This window comes from Micromys minutus (genome assembly GCF_963924665.1).
Source record: "Micromys minutus genome assembly, chromosome: 3".
Classification (NCBI taxonomy): domain Eukaryota; kingdom Metazoa; phylum Chordata; class Mammalia; order Rodentia; family Muridae; genus Micromys; species Micromys minutus.
The window spans coordinates 27,710,051-27,731,700 of NC_137972.1; the positions used below are offsets into that span (position 1 = coordinate 27,710,051).

Genomic DNA, 21,650 nt, shown 5'->3' on the forward strand with positions numbered 1-21,650 from the left:
CAGGATATGTTGGCCAAAGCCTAATGGCCTTTCCTTCTCCTTCGGTTCTTGGTCCTTTGTCTTCCTGTGATGGCCACCAGCATGACTGCATCCTCTTTAGCTACAGTTGAGCTGCCAGAGATCTAAGGACTCAGGCCTTCAAGAGACAGCAGAGGAGGGAGGAAGAGACTCACACAATCCAGCCAATGCACCTCTGGCCCAAGCAAGACCCTAGCTGGATCCCAGTTTTTAATTGTGTCCCGTCCGTAGTCATGTAAGTGCTAGGCTTTGCCACAGCAACTGCTCAGAGGTAGCCTTGACAAAGGACACATCATGACAGATACTCTAAAACTACACAGGAAAAAACGTAAGAAAGGGATGTGTGTAGCTTCCATGTGAGGTAGCTCTCTTGGTCCCAAAGTTTCTCTAGGGCAACAATGAGATCTCATCATCCCACTGGCTGCTTCTAGGCTTCAATGAGCACCCCTTTTCAAGGTATCTGCCAAAGACTATTGCTGATGCATACAGCACATTGTCATTGCTCTGGATGTAAGGACACAATCCATTTTCCAGGTTCAGTCGCTATTTTCCTAGAAGGCATTAGAAGGGAAACAGGGTATAAAGAGATGGGGAGCCAGGAATATGGCTCAGCAGGTGAAGGTGCTTGCTATGCATGCCTGGCAGTCAGTGTTCTACCTCTGGAACCCTCATACTATTTTGAAGGAGAAAAATCTACAGACTTGTTCTTAGACCTCCACACACCTCCTATGTCACATGTACCCCACACACACATTACATACTAATAAACACATTTTTTTTTTAAAAAAAAAAAGAGACCGATGGGAACACTTCTCTTTAGAACAACAACAAAAAGTTAAGTTTCTACTTACATTGTACTTTCTTTCTCGACCATTAAGACACCTTAAATACAGACCCAGTCTTCTGAAGATGTAAGGTACATATTCCTTTGGACAAGCAGAAAAAATGAGCATACGCTAAAGCCCAACATGGAGCTTCCACACAGATAGGATTAAATATTTGAACAAACGAGAGCTGGTGATGTGACTCTGTAAAGGCACTTTGCAATCACCATCAACCAACAGAACCACATGCCTGCTGTGTGCCCTGCAGGATTCAGAATCATACATTACTGAAGTACAGAAATTTGAGGGCCTAGGAGAGCTGCAGGTTGCCCACAAAGAGCCCCATGTGGCTTGCAAGCATAATCTGAATATCACTGGTTTACATTAGATATGTCAAGGACATGTCCATAGTTATTTGATCTTAAAATAATTTTTAAAAAATACAGTAGAGTCAGCATATTTCTGGATCTAGCTTATGGCTAGGGGCAGTCCTATGTCTCTACTGTGACAGAGGCAATGAGGCAACGGGCTCAGATCTCAGGATACATGCTTTCACTGATTTTCTCTGTGCTCTTTCCTGAGCACTCAGAAGTGAACATGTTCTGGAGGTCACCCTGACCTCATACTGCTCCTAGGAAACCAAGGTCATTGAGCCACAGGCAGGTTGTCTGGCCCCAGCGATTCTAGTGAGGACCCTAAGCCCTAAACAGTTGCCTTCACAATTGGGTAATGAATTGAAAACCCTGGATGGACAACTACTTCCTGTAGTCGAGAGAGAAGTCAGCTCTCTAACTCTGATTCTCAAACATGCACAGTGCAGGGTTAGGCTCTGGTGAGGTCATCGGATGAGACCAAAACCAAAGACCTCAACCAGATACCCTGCAAGGGGGAAAATGCACGTCAAAGCTTTAGCCTTCTACTCCGTTACGAATAAACAAGAAGTTACTACAGTTTAGACTCTTTTCCTAGTCATTTCTCAGACTGACAGCTACTCCCATCAAAGTTCTGCAGGACTCAGCAGATGGACAATAAATAGGTGAGAGATTTGAGGGATAGGATGTGAGTTGAACTGGCAGCTCATTTTGTCCAGGCTGACTTTGAACTCCCAATCCTCCTGGTTCTACCTCCCAAGTACTGAGATTACAGGATTGAGTCACCATGAGGAACTTAGAAAAGCTTTGATAAGGTTGATTGTCTATCATTTCCAAAAATGCGTTTGAATTCTGATAATTTATTTTGGTTTTGGTTAATTCACACACACACACACACACACACACACACACACACACACACATACACACACACACACACAGAGAGAAAGAGAGAGAAACAGAGACAGAGACAGAGAGACAAGAGAGACAGACAGACAGAGATAGACAGACAGGAGACAGAATGAAATGGTAAGACTTTTTAAAGTTTCTGGACATAGGACTTCTTGCTGGCCTTAAGTCATTTGGCTAGAGATAAGACATCAAGGGCATGACACGGCCATTGTTATCATGAACTCAGCAATGCATTTATCTACACTGGGCCTGTCTCTAGCCAGTCATGGTTGAGGGCAGGGCTCTTGGGGATATATTCTTTCCTTACTAAATGATTACCTGCTGGTGGATTCTGGGTTGTATATTATATTCAGATGTGTACTGCTGAGCCTACCCGAGACCTTTGGATCATCCCATACCCATGGTCACTCAGAGGAGTGCCCTAGTTGAATTCAGTAAATCACTAAGTAAAACTGACATGAACCCAGGAAAGGAACTGTGGGTGTCAAGAGTTGATGGTATCAGGATAGAGAAAGGAGGAGTTTGGGAGGTGGGAGTATTCAGAATGTATTATGTACAGTTGTCCAATGACAAATTTGATTAGTAATAGAAGAAAATAGTCACTGATATGGAGTTTAACTAATATGCCCTGGGCCTCATTCTGAGGACTTCTGTGTTTAGAAATACAGCACATCATATAGTAGGTTAGGAAGTTACTAACTAGGTTTGCTGCTGGCCTTTTGCTTAGTAATGACAGAGAAGAGCTCTCCTTGATTGCTTCTTCTTGAAGTAAAGAAACCTGTCAGCTTGTCAGGCTGGCTCTAGGAGAAAAGTCTTTGGTTACCCTCCTCCATCCCTGGGTGCACATCAGAAAGTCCTACTCAGATCACAAGCAACTTACATGATTCATGTGATGTTACTGTGATACACAGCTATTATGCCAATGGTCTTCTCAAACACACACACCACGCACATGGCAAAAAGAAATCCAGGACCCATTTCTTATCCAAGTCTCCATTAGCATCTTTCTGTATTTATTAGTGTTCACTGAGGTCAACTGGCTCCATGTAGAATAGGAGTCCTCTGTGTCCAGCATAGTCAGAGGGTGGAGAGATGCTAGATGCTAGTCAGTTAGTGGCAGAGGGTCCTTGCAACAAGAGCCCCAGATTATTCTGCCTTTCTGCATGTAATAGGAACTTATGGGTCAGCTTCTATTGATGAGGCAGAATGACTGTGTTTCCCCCCAAGAAGATCTGAGCTTTACTGAAACTGCAGCACTTTGTGCAGAGCCCGTGAAGAAGAATAGTTACTTTTTATCCACCTATAATTTCCACAGTCCCTTCAGGTATCCTGTGAATTCAAGTCCTCTCCCATCAACAAGGGGTTGAGAATGTTGCAATGCAAAGGTAACTCACATCTGAGGAGGTGCTCTCTAGGCCCCACCCATCACTGAAGGACTATCGACGGTTGATATTTCCATTTTCATCTTCTAACAGGATTTTTAGAGTTTGTGGCCCCAACTCTGTGTTGGGATAAAACTAGAGAGGCTGAGGAAGCCAGAAGCTTGTCCCCTCAGGTCACACTCAATAATTAATCTGCAATTTGCCTCTCCCATACTCCCTTAGATGTCTAATGAGGGGAAGATGAGCAGTTACAAACAAACAAACCCCTCTAGGTTTGGTGATCTGTTCCTGTACTCCTAAGAGATATATATGAGTTTTAGCTTTAGGTGTCTTGGTCAGACCTGGAGTGATCATTCTAGTCTATCAGACCCCTGGGGCATTCAAGAAAGTCTAGAATCCTGCCATCCCTAGGCTTCTGTAATTATGTGAGGTCTCTGCATGACAGTCTGTAGCCCCCAAAGGCATTCTCTCTTCCAAAGACCCCAACACACACCCTGACCTCTCTGCATGGGAAGCCTGAGCTGACATTTCACTTTCAACCTACCTCTCCTCTCCTGCCATTCTTTCTCAGTAGCTTTCCCCTTTCACTCTGTCTCAGGAACACCACCAGGCAGCCAGCCAAGAATAGCAGTCAGCAAATGAGTAAAAGTCTGGTGAGGATAAATGGCCTGTGGCTTCTTTGGGTCCAGAGCACTGAAGGCATTTAAAGCTAGAAAGGCTGATCTAGCTTCATTCATAGGGTGCTCCGCAGCATAATGCTCAGTCCATTCACTGGCTTGCAGAGGAGATTGATGGATGGAGGGAGTGTTATCGCCAGCTGAGCCCTAATGAGATCTCCACTATAGCTCCTGGATGGAGTGGAAAGCAACCATTGTGGTAATAAACAGAGAGCAGCATCTAATTTGTAAATTCCTCTTTTCCATAGCTAAATTTAATCTGATCAGTAAGACTGGAGGGAATTGTTGATAACCAAAAATTATTTTCCATGTCTTAATCTGGCCAGGAAACTTCACCCCTAATGGAAATGGCATATTGCTCTGGAGATAGTTGGGAAGGACATTTGTCATTGCGCTAACCCAATTGTTGCATATTGAAAAGTACACTTAGACTCTAATCTACTTAATACTAAAGTGGAGCTGAAACCTCACATTGCCCTGTTCCTGGTTCATAGAATCTAAATCTCTTTCTAGTTAAAACAGAGAGAGATCTGTGGTAGAAGTCTTCCAAGATGTCAGCTTGACCTCACTGATTAGCTGGCAAAGCCAGATGGCCCTCTGTGGAGCCCAGATGGTGGTCACAAATAGTTTTTTTGACATGATAGAAATCAGGCTAAAAGAGCAGAGCGCCATCTCCAGCACAGCCATGGCTCAGCATAAGGTAAAAAACAATCAATCAATCAAACAAAACAAGCCCACAGTAGTGGTACACGTGGAAGACTGAGACGGGAGGATTGGGACTTTGAAGCTCTAGACAGAGGCCCAGTGGAGTTAGAGAAGCTCTCTTTTTCCTGTTTTGCATCAATCTTCTTTATGTTAGCCAAGGTCTGAGACAGTTGACAGTCTTCTCATGAGGCCTTGAGCATTTCCAGGATGAGACCATGCCATGGATAAGTTTTTGTTAGCACACAGCAGGGACTTCTGGAATCTTTCCTACTAAGAAGACAGCAGAGATGGATGCATTTGAGAAACTCCCAAAAGACCAGGCAGCTGCAGTCATTCTTAGGGACAACCCTGAGACATCTGCCATTGCCACTAAATGCTTAGATTCCTGCTGCCTTGTGAGGGACAAGCTATGTGACCCTGGGATTCTTTATGTCATTCTCTACTTTACTTTTGCGTTGCCCAGTAGACTTTCCAGTGTCCAGTTTTTCCTTTTTTTGGTATCATGACTGACAGCCATGATTAATTAAACTCATCATCTCAATTATTCTTTTTAATCCCCACCAAAGCCTCCCAGAGTGGCAGGATTACTTCACCATTTTCAGGAAGAAAAGCTAAGTTTCCAGTCATTTGCTTAAAAGGGGATGATATTTTAACAGGAGGCACACACCAGCTCATCCCAAGATGTATATCCATGATGTATAGCCATTCTTCCTACCAGGTGAGACAGATCAAGAGGCCTATGAGAAGTCCTAGAGAGCAGCAAGTCAGGAGCCCTGGTTTCTGGTCTTGACTTCAACATGAATTAGCTCAGTGTTCTCAGACAACTGCTCTCTCCCCTCTCTTGAGCCTCAGTTTCCTTCTCTATAAAGTAATACATAGATCGGGTCAACTTTTCTGTACATATTTGGGCTTTCCAACCCTCTTTAATGACCATTCTTGTGCTCTTCATCCCTTTGAGTCCCATGTCCCAGAATGGATGTGTGGCTGACCTGGGGAGGAGATAGTGTTAATTTTGTAGAGGATCGCTGTTTCCTTCCTGTCTTGGTATCAGGCAGCTATAAAGAGGAAAGTAACTACTAAGGAACCTAGGGTGCTTCTTCTCATCCTCTGCTGAGGTCTGTAGCTGTGTGACTTCCCTATGCTGGTCTGAGGTACTATGGGGGCGACACTGTGGATACCTCTGGTAATTATCTTTGCATGGTTAACTATTTGCTCTAGCTGCTTTGCTTTCTCTCCCGTCTCATCTGCCTTCTCGTCTGTCTCATGCTTCCGCTAATGTTTTTACTTTTGGAAGTATCTCCTGCCTTTCCCCCATTGGCCAGTTCCCCCACTGACCCTCTGAAGCACAAGGCTGGGATAGTCCCACTCTTCAGTGTGCCTGCTGCAGCTTCCTCTTCCTGGTGAGGCTATAGAGAGGTAGGCCGACCCCCCTCCTCCTCTTCCCACCTTTGTCCAGTCCAACTCTCTGTGCCTGACTGTTCCCATCCATCCTGGGCTTTCAGCTACTTGTCTTCACAGTGATTACTCCCAAAATGCAAGAGCCAGATTTCCCAAGGGGCCCCTGGTGCTGTTACACAGCCCACAGTCTAAAGGACTGAACCCCCTCATTTCCTTAAGGAGCCTTTTAAAGTCTCATCCACCATGACCAGGACTCTGTCTTGTGGGGACTTTGCCTGAAGAATTTTGGTCTGAGACACAGACCTCTGGTTCCCACGTTCATGGTGCTTTATTTCCTGGCTCCAAGCTGCTAACATGGAGGCTGTGACAGAGTCATCAAATAAGGGACTTCTTCAGTGACCTGGGCACCTACAGGACCCTGACCCTTTCACTGATTATAAGACACAGTTCATCTAGCATACACGACAGCCAGAAGGAGACTAGGCACAAGATCTACCTGGCTTCCAAGTCCTCCGTCCTAATTAGCTGCTCACTTTGAACAAATGATTGGATTCCAAGCCTTGGTTTCGTCCTATAAAATGGGCCTCTGTGTTAGCAGTTCATACATGTGTAACATGAAGGAGAGGCTAGCACCTAGCAAATACTCAAAGACTTAACTGTTAGCATTAAGACAGAAGCCACCACCTTGTACCCTGAGGGGACAAAGCCTAAAACAGACATGTCCCACACCATGAGGTACCCCTGGGCCAAGCTAGAAAGAGATTGGGGCACACATCGTTTTTTCTTTTCTTTCATATATGCCTGATGGGGGATACATTCTGCTAAGTCAGGGTAAGTAGAAAACTACCCTCTCTGACCAAAGAATAACTTTACGCTTAAAATAGCTGGCTTCACAGAGGAGGCCTACAAAGGGGCCGTTCTACCCGTGATCAGATCTTTGCCACATCCATTTGAGCCGCAGATGGGCTGGGTCTGGATCTGTCCCGCCTAGTGAAGGTAGACACTGTGGGAAAGGAAAGGAGAGATAGATATGCACCCACCTTCCACAGCTTGTCTGGTGCAGCTGAACTCTCTCCCTGCCTCCCCTGTCCCCCCACCGCAGCCCCAGTGCCATTGTGGTAGAATGAAATTTTCTGCTTGGAGTGCTGTATGCTTATAACCTGCTGGGATCACAGCAACCTGGCTTTCCTAGGGTTATGGCTATAGATCCAGGGCAGCCATTCATAGCCCCTCCCAGTTAGCAACAGCAGTAATCATTGTGACGATGGCACACCACACCTGTATTTTGCTTTTTTAAATAAGTAAGGTTTTTTTGTTTGGATCCTTAATATTTAACCTTGTTTTATATTTACCTTGTTGGCTGAAGATCAGCCTAGTATTCGTTGCTTATGTGGCAGAAGCTAAGTCAGATTTGGCTGACAGGAAGCGATTGGGAAGGTTCTGGAAGTGATGCTACCTTTTCCTGGGACCTTCCTACTCAGGCAGGCTGCTGTCACCTGGTACCCCTTTGCTTCTCTGCTTCTCACCACCTCCAGTCTCTTTCTCTGTAACCTTGGGCTCTTCCAATCCACACTTTCCTTAGAAAGCCTTTCATTAATTGTCTAGATGAATCCACCCACATAAGAGACAAAGTGCACAGGAGTTCAGCTTGGCATAAAATGCATGAGTGTTCTGGAGTTACCTGGTGTCCAAGGCCAGGAGTACCTTGATGTGTCCCAGATTTATGGCAGTGGGGGTGGCAGATCCCTGATTTCCAGTTGGGCCTAAGCCTGCACAGCAAGAGATCTTTGGCTATGTGTTAGACTTGTCAGTCATAGAAAAATGATGAACAAGGGTATCTATTCTTCTGCAGGAGAAGAGGCATGGGATGCACCACCACTCCTCCCAAGTATCGGTGGGATAACATCCACGGCCAGGACATCCACTGTGCACAGCCCAGCTAGGGAGGAAGTGGATGCTACACCATAGGGGGCCACCATTTATCTTGGCCCTTCCCAGTCTGGGCCTTGTCTACAGTGGTTCTAAGCTCTGCACTCATGGCTGTCCATTCTCTGCCATGTACCAGCTTTCCCCTCAGGAACACATCTTCCACTAGATTGTCACTGGGGAGTAATGTCCTTCTGTAGTTTCCCAGGAGCACATCTGTCAGATCCTCCCAGTGAGTGCTTTTAGACAGGTGGTTCAAGGAGACTTTGATAAAGATGAAGTCAGTGTAGAAGAAAGTTGGGCAGGGGATTCAGGACATCAGAGCAGCACACTGAAGCATCAGTAGGGAAGCTGTTTCTATAGGCCTGCAGGTACAAAGGAGAAATAAGCTGTGTAGAGAGGGTTATAGGGCCAGACCCATGGCCCTTGGGATCAAGATGCAACCAATGTCCCTAATATATACAGAAGTAGCAGATGAGTCCCGCTTCCTCTAACCTACCCATAAATTCTTGCTCATGCTCCCCACTGGGCCGCCTCAGAAGAAGACCCTTTGATGTGATTTGCAAAGGTCAGCCTCCTGGAGTCTACATTATGAGGGGCATACAGGCAGCATATAGAAATATCCTGGAGCTGTGGTGGTCCAAAACATTGCTGCTACAGTTCCATAGAACCAGGCTGAGTTCAGAGAATTCCAAGAATCCCTAGAGTGGAAAAAGTTTGGGCTTCCATGAGAAGACAAATCTAATCCTTAGAAAATAGCAAACTTTAAGAAAAACAGTTTAAAATTACTTAGTAATGCTAAGGAGTGTTTATGTCAGTAACCCTTTTACAAGGTTCTTTTTACAAATATTATTTTAGTTAACCCATACCAAAAGAGTTTTGAGTAAATACTAGCCCACTCTTTCTGTGGAGGAGGGAATGTAAGTTCAGAAAACTTGAGTAACTTACCTGAAGCTGTGCGTTTGCTAGAGTGTGGGACAAAAACTGGCATCTGGATTTTTATGTAGTATCAGAAGCCACACAAGTGCTCTAGTAGAGGAAAAGGAAAGATTCCAAGCAGTGGATGGGTCTGGAAGCCACCAGAGACAAAATGAGTGGATACGGGGTTGGCATTGCTGGTGGCAGCCCAGGCAGAGAGTGTCCCTGGCTTTGCAGGCCCTGCAGAGTCCATCTCAGGTCTTCAGCTCTGCTCTGTAAAGCCAAGTGGCCAATAAATACCATCAGGAGGTGGCCAGTGCCGGGACCCAGCCAAAGCTTACTCACAGAAGTAAGTGGCAGGCTGAACTTGACTGTAAAGCAGCAGCTTGCGGACCTACAGAATATGTAGTAAAGGAACCGGACCCTCCCAGGACAAGAAATGATGGTATATGATGCCATGTGGACAGAAGCCCAGTGCAGCTGAGAGACAGGGCAGCAAAGGACCGTGATGAGGCAGCTCAGTGTGTCTGAGAATTCTTCAGGAAGGATGGCATCATTGCCTGGGCTGCCTGATAAAGTTCCACTGGCTTAAATGATAGAAATGGATTGTTTTCCTGATTTCTGGAGGGTGAGATCAATGTGTAGGACTGACTGGCTCCTCAAAGGCTGTGAGGGAGAATGTCCATCTCTCCTTGGCTTATTGGCATTGTCTTCGCATTGGATCTCCCTTCTGTCCGGGTCCAAATGCCTTCATTTTATTAGGATGTGAGTCTGTTAGATTAGGAGCTGGTCCTTGTGACCTCATTTTAATTAAATTACACGTTTAAAGACCCTGTCTCCTAAAACTGTCCATTTTAGTTAAGAGGGTTTTAAACACCAGCATGCAGGTTTCTAGGGAACATAACTCAGCCCATAACAGATGAGTCAAAGAGAGCAGAGTCTATAAGACAGGGCACCAGGAATTCATTTGATTGCTAGCCATGCTGCCATCAGTCCTTTGAGGAAATAAATGCTCTCTATACAATCTTTAATACAAAAATATAGTAAAATGGGCATCTGGCCAAGTACGTGGCAAGGCTCCATATTGGAGTAGATGGACCCGAGCCATTGCAGCCCAGCCGGCTAGATGCCAAGAGTCACCCAGGACTCCTGCCAGCATTGTGCCTCCAAGGGAAATTCAGGGCGATGTCCAGTGCCTCAGCTACTGCTAGCAATGCCTATGTTGGTGTGGTAACCCTTTCCCAATAGGGAAGGTAAAGGGTTGCAGATGATTTTTCTGAGTTCGGATAGTTTCAAATTGAAGGCATTGCAAAATAAAGACATTATTTTCCTTTTCAAGCTTCATGACAATCTGGCCACCTCTGCTGATGTCATATGACCTTAGAGAGCCCTCACCTCTGGGACAAAGTCAGAGCTGTTTGGAGCCCCAAAGATTCTAGAACTCAGCACATTTCATGTCCCCATCCTCTGGTGAGGATGTACTAGAGACAGTCAGCCTAGGTATCTTATATGGACTGTTTTCCCCCTTTATCCCTCCCAAGGAAAAGAAGAAAGAAAAGGAAGGAACTCCCCAGAAGTCCTTCTTTACCTGTGCTGAGAAACCACATCGACGTTTTTCTTTACCAAAACCCAAGCTGTTTTTGACTCTCGAAACTTCGTCAAAGGCCTTCTGAGTAACTTTGTTTTTACTCATGTGGCTCCATTTGTCCATCTTTTGATGCACATATTACATTATGTTGACATTGTGATGGCTGAACAAGATCTAATTTCCTTTTAAGGGAAGCATGAGTTTTGATTCACTGGCCCAGTCTGGTCCAGCTCTGCCACTTGGGAATTTGTTTCCTGAGGATCTCTCTAGAGGCAGGCTGTAGTTTCATGGGGAGTTGGCTTCCAGTAGGGAAAGCCATGAGCTGTAAGCCACCCTGTTGACCATCGCTGCAGAAAGGCTGCCCAATGGGCTGTGCTACCACACATCAAAGACACCACATGGTGTCTCAGGGCGGAGTTCCAGAGTTCAGAGGATAAGATTTCCAAGGGTTTGTGAACCCAAACATGCCAGGAAATACCAGTCTGAACAACAGCCTAAACCTATACATTCCATAAGGGTTAATTATTGTGTGCCCCCACCCATTATCTCACTGAGAAATTGCATGCGGAGATTATTATAATTTATTACACTTTCTACAGCATATTCCCTGTTCTCCAAGCTAGTTGAGGAGAGACAATAACTGTACATCTCACCAGAGACACAGAAGCAGAATACCACGTGTCACTCGAGCAAGAGTAGCTACTGAGAGTAGATGCTTAGAGGAATGGAGGGTTAGAACATACTTATTCAAGGACAAGATGAGCTGTTGACAAGATATTGCCTAAGTGGACATGGTGGCTCCTAGCTATCTGGGGGGCCGAAGAAGGATTCTTTAAGTTCTGAAATGCAGGCATCTTGGCAGCATTGTAGAACCCCGTGTGTTAAAAGGGAGAGGGCGGAGTCTATTGAATCACCTTTGTAGCTATAACTAAGAAAAGAGCTGTACAACCCATTGCTTACAATGACAGCCACAGATTGGCTTCTAAATGAACCCTTAATGTTTGTTTTCTTTTAGAATCTTTCTCTCCAAACCCACATTTGGCGATCTTACCTTTTAGCAATAAAGTCAGAAAATGAGCTTCATCTCTAGGCTGTTTCTTCAGCGTTTTCCTTCAAAACTGCATTGTGTTGGGCTGGGGAGGCGGCTCAGCCAGTGTTTGCCATCTGAGCATAACGGCCTGAGCTGGATCCCCAGCACCCGTACCAAACTCTGAGTGTGATGATGGGCACTTGTGCAAGGAGGCAAGTAGACAATAAGGCTTGCTCACTAGCCATCCTTGCCAAATTAGACACAAGAGGACACAATTTAAACACTCAGCAGACACAAGGGATTGACCTCTGACCTCCATCCTCCACACACAGGCTATAGCAGCATACACACAAACAGGTACACAGACCCATACATCACACACACACACACACACACACACACACAGTTTACAAAGGGTCTAGCCTCACCTTGACTAGAGAGGCACAGACAACCACATTGGAGTGGGCTGTGTCCTATGAACCCTGAGTTCTTAGCAGTCTTCCATCCAACCATCTTAGCAAAGTAATAACCATAGATGGTCAAGCTTCTCAGACCACCTGTGGGGTAAGTGTCGCACATTTGCGACTCTAGACCTGAACAACCTGAGCGCTGAGCTCTTCGGAAGTCTCCTTCCTTAGGACAGCAGCTGGAACTCTCCCTGTGACCCTTTACTGACAGACGCATAGGCTTCGTTTTCAGCTGTTTTATTCTCCCAAATCCTTGTGGAATAAACTATCATAAATGCTCCTCCCTGGTGAGAGATGGTCCTTTCAGCTAGGAACCTTTAGAAATGTGACTTGACCCATGGAGCAGACTGAATGGAGATCATACAGACCACACAGGGAACTGAGCAGATTCTGCTAGTCCCCAACATGAGCATCCAGCCCTGGTCTCATTTGCTTACATCTGAACACCCAAGTCTTTCTTGAGTTCTCCTTAAGGCTTTTAAAGTTATACAGTTAGTTGTTCCCGAAGTCAAACAAGGTGTGACAGCCTTGTGTCAAGGCAAAGGCTGGGTAATGCTGCTGCTTAACAGGTCTTTTAGCTTTGAGCCATAGAACAGATGCCTGTTGTGCTCACACCAACTGTAGGAGTGTATGGGGGGGGTGGGGGGATGACAACAGGTAGCCTTCTGTTTCCGTTTCACACCTCCACAGAAAGCACAGTCCTCACGGGGCCCTTGTTCTCACCTCAGCTCAGCTCTTGCTTTAGTATGTACCTCTCTAGAAGGGAAGCGGGGGGCCAACTCGATTCTAGTGCATGATTCAAGTAGGAATTTTTTTAGAAGAGAGGCTCCTACACTGATTGGAGAGCTGCCGTTTTGACGATGAGCGCACTAGAGACATGGAACTTCCCATGGGTTAACCACAAGTTCAGTCCCTTTCTAAGAGGAGCCTGACTTCTGAATCCCCACTAACAACAAGAAGATAATGTGAGTTGCCGAGACTGGGATGAAGGATGCCTCCTTCACAGCCTTCCCTAGAGCACACGGGGCCACTTCCTGTTTCTCATCAGAGCACATACTTTCTTGTAGACTGTTGGTCATCTGCGCCTGTCTCCATCCACAGCTGCTCTTCATGAGTGAGCTGTCGACAGTACATACCCACACTTATTTGCAACAGCTACTTCTGTGGCTTCACGGAGGCACTTTGTGTGTTGTCTGGAGAAACACCCTTTCCGGGGAATTAGCTAAAGTGTTGGCCCTGATATATAGTACAGACTGTCCTGCACCTGGAGACAATAGATCCTTTACCTCCCCTTTGCCCCTGCCTCTTCAGCTAAGCCCAGACTTGAGAGGAGCCCAAGGCTTTCTGTGTACAGGAGACTTAACTCTGATTAAAAAGTAGATTCCAAAGACAGCTTAGTTATTTCATGCCCGAATTAAGTTATTCCTCTTCTAAAGGGAGCGGGATGTGAAGTACAGGGATTTCATGCAGATTTGCATACAAAAGAAAACAAGAGTTTGTGAGGTTGGAAGTAAAGCAGATGCCGATGCATCTGTCCTCCATGTAACCAAGATTGGGGTCTAGGGTAGCCCCTGACTGAATGAAGCACAATGACTGAGCCAGAAAAGGGGCAGGTAGAGCTAGAGTCAAGTGACTTCATGCAGGGATAAGTGAGAGGGATGCCCTGGAGCCCACTGCAGCCGGCATTTATGGTCTCTCTAAGGGAGAAGATGAGCTACCTAGCCAACAGGAGGCACAAGCTTGATCTTAGCAGCTACTTACTTAAATCTATGAAAAGGACACACACACACGCACACGCACACTCATGCATGTGCGTGCCTTCTGGAAAGCCTCTTCCCCAGGTCTCCACGTACATGTGACAGTAAAGTTGGGAGCTCAGCTAGAGCCTGACATCTGCTTTAGGGTCCATCCTTTGTTTTATGTTGTTAATTCATGTAATTTAAGGGGTTTGACCAGATTTTGTTATGTTTTGTTTTTCATATGTCTTGGTTCATGCTTTTCATTGTTTTAGTTAATTTTTGGAGATAAACGTGTTCTATGTAAGAACAGGGTTGTTTCTTTTGCCTATGCTGACTGCATGTTCTCTGTTGATGTCTTGTCCCTGATCTTGACACTGGCCATCTTGTCTGTGAAAGGAGGCGCTCCGGCGGGCTTGCATGATCAGAAGAAAGGGAAATTTGCTTGGTTTAGTCACTCTACAGAAACCCATGGTAATGTCTCCTATGCTTTTTGTGTGTAAATGTGTGTTGGTCCATACAGATTGCAAGGGAGAATATTTCTCTTGATGTCTGGTGTGTGTGTGTATGGGTGTGTGGGTGTGTGTGGGTGTGAGGGGGAGTGATCTGTTGGTATGTGTATGTGTTTTTGTGTTTTTGTGAGGGGAAGACTGCTGACCATCATACCAGCCACTGGATAGAACAGCAAGCCAGCAAACATGACAGCCAACTGCAACTGTTCCCTGACAGAGATGGAGTCATTTCTTTGGAGTGTAACAGCCAAAATAAAAGTCACTGTAAATGCAGTATTAGTACCAGTATTGGCCATGCCTGGACTGCAGAAGATGTGCGTACTGCTAAGGCCCAGGCCATGTCTGTCTAATCGTGGTCTCTTCTGAGGCCCAGCACCACTACCTTCACCCTACTCTACTAACATACAGGGGGTTCTCTGAGAGCCAAGTGTCACAAAGTCAGACTGCTTTCTGCACAGAGCCCAGCCCTTCCAAGAATGAGACCTGGAGAGTTAAAAGGACACCAGTCAGAGGTGGCTAAAGATAAATGGACTGAGAGGCAGAATCCTCACTTTTATGGCTTCCTATTAAATATGAATCCTTCACAACCCTTGGAACACTCTGGGGGTCCCCATTCCCAGTTCTGCATGTTAAGCCACCTCGAATGACTAGTCCCTCCCTCAGACCTCAGACTGTGGTGTGGATGTCAAGCCTATAAAACCAAACAACATTCTTGGGCTATTCTGTGCCATCCAGTGGTGTGCCCAGGGCGTGGCTCAGCTTCCCAGTCATTGACGTACTCTAAGCATAGAGATGAGATTTTATCAATTTTACAACAGTCAAGGTGAGCATGGGACAAGGTGAGAAAGTGTGTGCCCAACCACTAGTTCTAGATCACCACGTGATCTAGACCACCACACCCATTCTCTAAGCCTCACTTACCTTTCCTGGGAGCTAAAATGATGAGTTAGAGCTGGGAAACCTCTGTAGTCGCATCCAGCCCCTAATCACCATGAGATGATGTCTGGATTCTTTCTCCTCGATATATTTGAGGAGGAATCCTAAGCCGAAGCAAACTGCTCCATGTAACAGCCCAAGCACAGTAAGTCACGAGTTTCCTCTTTGTGTCTTCCGTGTCCACATCTACCAACATTTGCATATCAGCAGTGGAAGGGCCTCCCCTGGGGTGTGGTTGTCCATGAGGACTCACCACTATCGCCACATTCCAACCAGGGTGGCTGCTGAGGGCTAGTGGAATTTTACCAGATAGGATCTGTTCTGGAAGGAGTACTGCTCCGGGTTGCTCTAAAGAGGTATTGGCAAAACCAAGGACCCTGAGAGTTGTGGTGCACAGCACGAATCACAGCCCTCAGGAGGCTGAGACAGGACTACAAGTTCAAGGCCAGCTTGGAGTATATCAAGACCCTATGTATTTTTAAGGTAAAAATGTAAGGAATTTGTTTCACCTTAGAAGGATAAAAGTAATTCTGAAGAGTTTTGTGAGCTGAACTTTAATTTCATAGAATAAATAACACCAAAAGAAACGACATCCTCTAAGCCACCATGCTGAGTCTAAGCTAGAACGTCTAGCCTGATGCTGCCTTGGAGTAAGGCAATGGGCCTATTGGCTCCTGACGAACCAGGTAGCCCCTGTCTCTCTATTTACATAGAAGTGGTGGGGCTTTTGAGAAGAGCAATGGTATCCTATAGGCTCTCTTTGGGCCACATTGTGTGTGTGTGTGTGTGTGTGTGTGTGTGTGTGTGTGTGTGTGTCTGTATGTGCATGTCTGTGTCTGTGTGTGTCTCCTGCAACGAGACACTGCCATTCTAAGTGTCTGCCATGTTGTTTGAGGCCCAACCCATTAGTTTGGTGGTGGCTAGTGACTTCCAGCCCATCACTTCAGGTATGGTCCTGAGTGTCATTGCTTTATGAAACTGTGCACTGCAAGAAGTAAAATTGTCCTTGGGTCCATGAAAATATCTGAGTAGCCAAAGAGCACATTTGGCAAACAAGCTAGACTCCAGTCTTGAGTTCGAGCTGGTCAGGGGAGAAAGGAGGCAAAGTCTCTCATTGTGTAAGCTTCTCTCCCTGTGGTCAGTGGGATAGATGCAAATGGAAAACTCCTACAGCCTTCTGTGGCTACGAAGCTGAGGACAGAGGACGGACGTGACAGTCCGACGCAGGTGTGTCTTGTAAGGTATAGGGTCTGACCACCAGTCCCTCCTGCATCCCACTCACATGCAGTGTCTTGGCAGCTGACTTTTCCTGCCTGTTGAGGACAGTGCCAGGGCCCGGCCCCCACAGACAGACCAGCAGATGGTGCCCAGCCAGCCCTGGGCTGGGGTGGTTTGTCATGCACTCACGTTCTTCTCTTCTCTTTCTGTCCCTACCCTCCGTTCCTCCTTTCCACTCACAGTGAGCATGCCCACGAGCGAGACTGAGTCTGTCAACACTGAAAATGTGGCTGGAGGTGACATCGAGGGTGAAAACTGTGGAGCCCGGCTTGCGTGAGTACCCACGGCAAACAGCGCTGAGTTCTTCCTGGGGCATGACCTGGGAAAGCCGCTGTGGGGAGTCAAGTGGGATGGCTCCTCACTGCAGTGTCAGGACCAGAACTCTGGTTGGCACTCTGCTCTGTGTGGAGAGAAAAGAGGCCTGGGGTCAGGTCATGGCCTCACACATGGCAGTGGGCTTTTCAAATTCAATCCCACCTTCAGCACTTCTGGGAGGGCTGCCAGACTGAAATGCTGAGGCTTTTCACCGCTAGTGAAGCACAGAAGGTAGTAGTGCTCAGATGTATGTTTTCTGTCCCCTCCTTTTTATCATATAAGCAAGTAGGTCAGGGTCCCTGGCCTTACATGGCCACCCTTTCCATGCTGACAAACAGCTTCAAACAAAAGCACCAGCTAAGAAACTACACAGCAAGGTGACGACACTGTTAGTCCTGTGAGGCTCGACCCGCCCTTCTAATGAAGTGCCCGGTGTACCACCTGCAATGTCCTTAGACTAGGTCAGTGGTTCTCAACCTTCCTAACACTGCAACCCTTTCGAACAGTTCCTCGTGTTGTGGTGACCCTCAACCATAGAATCGTTTCATTGCTACTTCATAACTGTGATTTTACTTCTGCCATGAGTTGGAATATACAGATCTGATAGATGGGACATCTGATGTGAGATCCCAAAGGGGTCAGGACACAGGTTGAGAACCCTGTCTTAGCCATGGCAGGCTTTTTGTTGTTTTGTTTGTTTTGTTTGTTTGTTTTGTTTTTTGATAGCCAATCCTTCCTCACCCCTCTGGTTTTAAGAGCTGACTTTGACCTGGGACTTGGCCAGATATGAGAGAGCAGGAGCTCTCCATGAGAGCAGTTCATACGTGGATTGTCACAGTCTTGAACCCAGAATCAAGTCATCCATGTCAAGATTTGATTACGACTGTCTCAGACAGCAGAGACGGGGGGTGGGGGGTCTAAGCTTCACTCTGGAAGGTAGTAACTGCTTTTTCTATGGCCCTGGACATGGCAACTGCAATTGTGTGTTGGCCCCTGGAAGGAATTTCAAACAGAAACCTCTGAGTAGGCTCAGCCCAAATAAAAAACGTTGTCTGCAAATGTTCCATGGGTAGAACAGCGCCTTCCCCTGTAGTGTGACTCACTGCTGCGCTGACCCAACCTTCTTACACCCTTATCTGCGGGTGAATCTGAGTGTGCCTGTGAGTGAGCCAAGAGGGCAGTGAGCAAGCCTGGAGAGCGGAGAGGGCAGCACCTCGGCCATGTTCCAGGGTGCACTGTAAACAACAGGCTCCAGGGTGCACCGTACACAGCAGGCTCCAGGGTGCACTGTATACAGCAGGCTCCAGGGTGCACTGTATACAGCAGGCTCCAGGGTGCACCATACACAGCAGGCTCCAGGGTGCACTGTATACAGCAGGTTCCAGGGTGCACCGTACACAGCAGGCTCCAGGGTGCACGGTACACAGCAGGCTCCAGGGTGCACTGTATACAGCAGGCTCCAGGGTGCACTGTATACAGCAGGCTCCAGGGTGCACTGTATACAGCAGGTTCCAGGGTGCACTGTATACAGCAGGCTCCAGGGTGCACTGTATACAGCAGGCTCCAGGGTGCACTGTACACAGCAGGCTCCAGGGTGCACAGTACACAGCAGGCTCCAGGGTGCACTGTAAACAACAGGCTCCAGGGTGCACAGTACACAGCAGGTTCCAGGGTGCACTGTATACAGCAGGTTCCAGGGTGCACTGTATACAGCAGGCTCCAGGGTGCACTGTATACAGCAGGCTCCAGGGTGCACCGTACACAGCAGGCTCCAGGGTGCACCGTACACAGCAGGCTCCAGGGTGCACTGTATATGTATACAGCAGGCTCCAGGGTGCACTGTACACAGCAGGCTCCAGGGTGCACCGTACACAGCAGGCTCCAGGGTGCACTGTATACAGCAGGCTCCAGGGTGCACCGTATACAGCAGGCTCCAGGGTGCACCGTACACAGCAGGCTCCAGGGTGCACCGTACACAGCAGGCTCCAGGGTGCACTATATATGTATACAGCAGGCTCCAGGGTGCACTGTATACAGCAGGCTCCAGGGTGCACCGTACACAGCAGGCTCCAGGGTGCACGGTATACAGCAGGTTCCAGGGTGCACTGTACACAGCAGGCTCCAGGGTGCACTGTATACAGCAGGCTCCAGGGTGCACTGTATACAGCAGGCTCCAGGGTGCACTGTACACAGCAGGCTCCAGGGTGCACCGTACACAACAGGCTCCAGGGTGCACGGTACACAGCAGGTTCCAGGGTGCACGGTACACAGCAGGTTCCAGGGTGCACTGTATACAGCAGGTTCCAGGGTGCACGGTACACAGCAGGCTCCAGGGTGCACTGTATACAGCGGGTTCCAGGGTGCACTGTATACAGCAGGCTCCAGGGTGCACTGTATACAGCAGGTTCCAGGGTGCACGGTACACAGCAGGCTCCAGGGTGCACTGTATACAGCAGGCTCCAGAGTGCACGGTACACAGCAGGTTCCAGGGTGCACGGTACACAGCAGGCTCCAGGGTGCACCATACACAGGTCTGTGGCATCGTTCACTCTGACAGTGGCTCCAGGGAGTCTGCACTGCAGATTTCTCAGCATTATCAAGAAGCAATAATTGTCCGAGCGCTGCTAAAATATGGTGCTAATTACATTTGTAACAGAGCTCCCTCTGTTCTCCTTCTCCCTTTTGGAAGAGTACAAAATAAACACAGGTTTCTAGAGGTGACCCCCAGATAGCAATGAGCAGGGGTCAATAAGTTCTAGGCCGTTCTGTTTGCTAGACAGTAGGGATGGAGAGTTCGGAGAAAAGATCATCAAGGTTATCACAGTGCTTTGGGACCTGGCCCAAGGTATAAACGAGGAGGGACTGGAGAGCTGGCTTTGGGAACTCACTCAACTTCGTTTTAGGAGTACATGATGCTGTTGGAAAAATTATCTCCTGTGGAGGGAAACCGGCATCTGCTAGTCTATCTGTCAGCTCCTAGGGGGGATGTGTTCTCCTGGCTTAAGAGCAAATGGCTGCTCTTATTCCAATGCATAGCCAGGTCAATGCACATCAACACTGCATACAAAACATACAGCTGCTGGACCAGAATTATAATACGCACTTCATCAACTGCTGTCTTTGCCCATCTCCCAACAAGATGGCAGTGGCTGAGACTACCGCTATTTCTGTCAATCAGTTGGCTTGAGAAGAGAAGCAGGCTGAGGGCAGAGCGAGAGATCCTTGTTTCATAAGCTCTGAGTTAAGAGGCTTGAGGTCAGGACGAGGACTTGCATGGATGGAGAAGACCAGGAGAAAGAGGTTGCCAGGGCGGTAGAAGAATGTAGCAGAAAAGAGCTGCAGTGTTATGCAATGCAGTAGAGGAGGGAGAAAAAGGGAGGACTCACCAAGCCTGGTTAGAGAAACTGATAACAAGGCTGAAGCAAAATTTGAAGAGGGGGTCCAGCCTGGAGGCTCTACAGGTGCGAAGTGGGGAGCAGGGTGAGGAGATCTGAGGTTCGGGTCTGAGTGGAGGTGAAGACTGGCATTTGAGTCCACCAATGAGGTCATAGGACAGAGTTTGCTCAGAGAGACAGGGAAAGGAAGGAGACCAGGATGAAACCTTGGGGAAACTGACACCCAGAGCGGGAAGAAGCACGAGAACAGAGCATTATGCTGGGAGACGTAGGAGGGAAATATCTGGAACATTCTCTCTATGCGAACTTTCATGGCAGCACAGAGCCTGTGTTGGATGGTAGAGATGGCAGTCATCCAATAAAATAGCACTGACTCCATGGAACTAACCATCTAGTGTGGAAGAGGGCTGGAGAGATGGCTCAGTGGTTAAGAGCCCGACTGCTCTTCCAGCGGTTCACATCCCAGCAACCACATGGTGGCCCACAACCATCTGCAATGGGATCCGATGTCCTCTTCTGGTGTGTCTGAAGACAGCTACAGTGTACTCGTAGAAATAAAATAAACAAACCTTCAGAAAATAAAAGAGGCCCTTTAATGTACCGTCAATAGTAGAGAGTCCTTGTTTGGATTGCCAGGTTAGGAAAGTGATTTGAAGGATTAAAATTTAAGCCAAAAACTAAGAATGACTCTACCGGAAGCCAGGGGGAGACATGAATGGTTTGTGTGTGAGGGATGATGGGTGGCTCAGCTGGCAGGGAAGGGGTGCTGGTATCTCCCCAGTGAGCTTGGTCTTTGTTGTAAGAGCTTCAGAAGTGACTGAAGGATGTTGAGAATGTGGAGGAGGTACATGAGGAAGTTTGCTCAGTCAGTCTTGTACTCTTGAAGGATCTCTTTGACATCAGGGACAATAAGAAAGAGGGTAATACAGTGATAAAGCAGCCTGTGGCTGGTCAGGGATGGGATGAAGGTGGCCTAAACGGTGGTGGCCTAGGGTTGAGTCGCAGTGTTGGGAGGGAAAGAGTGGGCTGATTGTTGGTGTAGCTTGGAGCTCTCTACTCTAAGGGATTTGTGGGTCTACACTGGGAGCCAGGCTCAGCAAGGGAAGGGTGGAAATGTGCCAGTACGGGGCATATACTGAAGCACCCAGGCCATGCAAAGGGAAAGAGGAAGAGGATAGGTAAAGGAGGGTTGCCATGGCAACAGAGGGAGGGCCTTCACTGCCATCAGGGTGGTCTTCAGGGTACCGAGAAACCAGCAAAAT

The 21,650-nt window shown here is 47.4% G+C and overlaps 1 protein-coding gene across 26 annotated transcripts in view; it reads left to right on the forward strand.

Moving 5' to 3' along the window:
- The window catches only part of CACNA1C (calcium voltage-gated channel subunit alpha1 C), a gene marked incomplete at its 5' end in the record, with an annotated part of 581,859 nt that overhangs the window by 451,777 nt on the left and 108,432 nt on the right, over positions 1-21,650 (forward strand). For 23 of the 26 annotated variants that reach the window (XM_080914140.1, XM_080914139.1, XM_080914141.1 and 20 more), the window contains one exon: positions 16,861-16,951. In XM_080914140.1, coding sequence (XP_080770266.1) covers positions 16,861-16,951 — 91 coding nt within the window. Of the gene's footprint in view, positions 1-14,351; positions 14,427-16,860; positions 16,952-21,650 lie in introns of all 26 variants that reach the window. The other 3 variants (XM_080914120.1, XM_080914145.1, XM_080914122.1) reach the window with 1 other exon arrangement.